Source organism: Mycetomoellerius zeteki, unplaced genomic scaffold (genome assembly GCF_001594055.1).
Source record: "Mycetomoellerius zeteki isolate Tzet28-1 unplaced genomic scaffold, Tzet1.0 scaffold228, whole genome shotgun sequence".
Taxonomy (NCBI): domain Eukaryota; kingdom Metazoa; phylum Arthropoda; class Insecta; order Hymenoptera; family Formicidae; genus Mycetomoellerius; species Mycetomoellerius zeteki.
The window spans coordinates 1558925-1561124 of record NW_017257203.1 but is presented as its reverse complement, the minus strand read 5'-3'; the positions used below and the strand labels follow the sequence as shown (position 1 = coordinate 1561124).

Sequence of the window (2200 nt, the reverse complement as noted above, 5' to 3'; positions counted from 1 at the left end):
TTACAGAGATCCGCCGCGAGGTCCTGGCGAAGGTAGGGGAACCACCGGTCTGCGGTGGGTGCGAGTGAGAAATGGTGGAGGAGAGCGAGAGAGCAATAGAGTGGATAGTGGGGATCCGGCAGTGGGGTCCGGTTAGGTTGGGTTGGATTCTCCAGCAGACTATAGCGAGACGCCTAACTGGCAGTCAGTGGCTCCCGGGGCCCCGCGTCGTCAGTTTCGTTGGAGTAGTTTCGTGTAACCGTATCGTCTCTCTTCTTCTTTCTTTCTCTCTCTCTCTCTCTCTTTCTCTTTCTATCTCTCTCTCCCTATCTCTTTCACTCCCTCCCTTTCCATCTGTCTTTCTCTTGATGCCTGCCCTTTCTCTTTTCACCTGCTCCCCTCTTATCCCTTTGTCCCCTTCTTTCTTCTGATCTCTATACCTTTCTTCAAACGTCTCGTCCAGCTTCTGCTACAATGATTGTTTCTTACGTTTGCCCTTATCGTTGTCTGTTATCGTTCGATTCGTCTCCTCAAAAGTTTCAGTAACGGAATATTCATCATTACATTGCGATCATTACTTCTCACCCGGCGTTGCTGATGAGTGACGAGAACGTAATCGTGTCGCAATTCCGGTAAGGGACCGCAAGTAGCCGATTTCGGAGCCAGTTGCTCCGGCAAGAACGTCAAACTCGATCGCAGAGATCAGGAATGTTCTTCCAGTTCTGTACAGTCATCGATCATGTCTATGATCGCATTTACACTTGACATCCACGAAAAACCTCTCGCCAAACTCGCAAGATAAGTTTCGCGACACTCAGGGAGTGCGTGTCGAAGTGTGGTGATTCGACGGAAATCCTGAAGAAGAATCGGAGCAAGAGGATCGAGTGAAAAACCGCGAAAGAGAAGAGTTGGAAGTGCCAGGTGAACCGAGGGAACTCTCGACAAAGCAAGAGGTCGTGGAAATATAAAAAAAATAGCGAGTTACGAATAAACTTTCAACGAACCAAGAAGTTGTGAAGGTGTCGGTTGAACTGGACAGGCGACAAGCTGGAACAACAGACGGAGCGCCAATCACACTCGGTAGAGATTAATTTAACTGCCTTCAAAATTCGTCAAAACTTGCCAACGAACGTTTCGAATATTTGCCATTTCGATAAAACAATAATACAAGTCACCATTACATTACGTTGATATTGTGTGGTTCGTTGAGAAGCTTATCGGGAGACACGCGTGATTCTCTGCTTCTAAATCGCATAAGAATTGAGTTCTAATCCGATGACGTAGGAAAGCAGCAGAAAAATCTGAAACTCTTCTTGATCTAACGTGTTGTACGTGTCGGGGACGATTCGACCCCCGGTGAGCTTCGGTAGCGCTCTAAAGGTAGCAGAGACGTCGGGCCGAAGTTTAGCGAGTTTAAAGGGTACGGCCGGTGGTCGGCGTACGAAGGCTTCAAGATTGCTCGAAAACCGTCGCGCGAGGTGCGCAGGAGTGGCAGAGCTGCGGAAATAGGGGCTGCCGGTGTGATGCAGCGGGTGGGCGCAGCCGGGGGGCCCGGGCCCATCGGCTTTCAGGGCCCTCCGAGATCGCTGAAAATTTCACCGGTCAATATACACGACGAGCCGGCCGATCCCACGCAGAGTGAGTATTTGAGCTGTTCTCTTCCCTAGTCTTCACGCAGAGATTTGAAATATATATGTGCGAACCTCTTATTGTTATAAGCCAAACTTGTAAATTTGTTAAGTTTAACCTTGTAGACCTGACATGGGTCTATTGAACTTACGCAATTATATCCTTCCGGAGCTGACAGTTTTATTGGACACCCTCTGCAGTGATTGTTTGAATGACAAAGTTGAGTAAAAATGACTACGTTCAGCAGAAAAAGTAGCTTTGCAAATATCGTGCAAGTCTTTAGTATGATTCGTCTTGTCGTGTTCTTCAATGATATAACTGTATAAACTAAAGATATTAAAGAATCTCATAATAATTGCAAAACCGCTTTTTCTGTTGAACGCTATCATTAACTCGGCTTTCTCCATGTGAAGCAATATTAAGGCAAAGAATACATTATTATATAATTGAATCTACTATTAGTTCTGAAATCATGTATTTATTATTGTAACAATCGTCATTTTACATAAAAATGTCAAGTAATTCAATTTTCTTTATGTTACATCTGCAAATTTCGATTATTCTTACACTGAAAAAAAAAAAAGATTGGCTG

The 2200-nt window shown here is 45.2% G+C and overlaps 1 protein-coding gene across 4 annotated transcripts in view; it reads left to right on the top strand.

The window, feature by feature from the left end:
* The first annotated feature begins 172 nt into the window (after window positions 1-172).
* tup (LIM1_Isl and LIM2_Isl domain-containing protein tup) overlaps window positions 173-2200 on the top strand; it is a 41400-nt gene continuing 39372 nt past the window's right edge. For all 4 annotated transcript variants that reach the window (XM_018449037.1, XM_018449036.1, XM_018449035.1 and 1 more), the window contains exon 1: window positions 173-1617. In XM_018449037.1, coding sequence (XP_018304539.1) covers window positions 1503-1617 — 115 coding nt within the window. In that variant the 5' untranslated portion in view covers window positions 173-1502. The remainder of the gene's footprint in view (window positions 1618-2200) is intronic.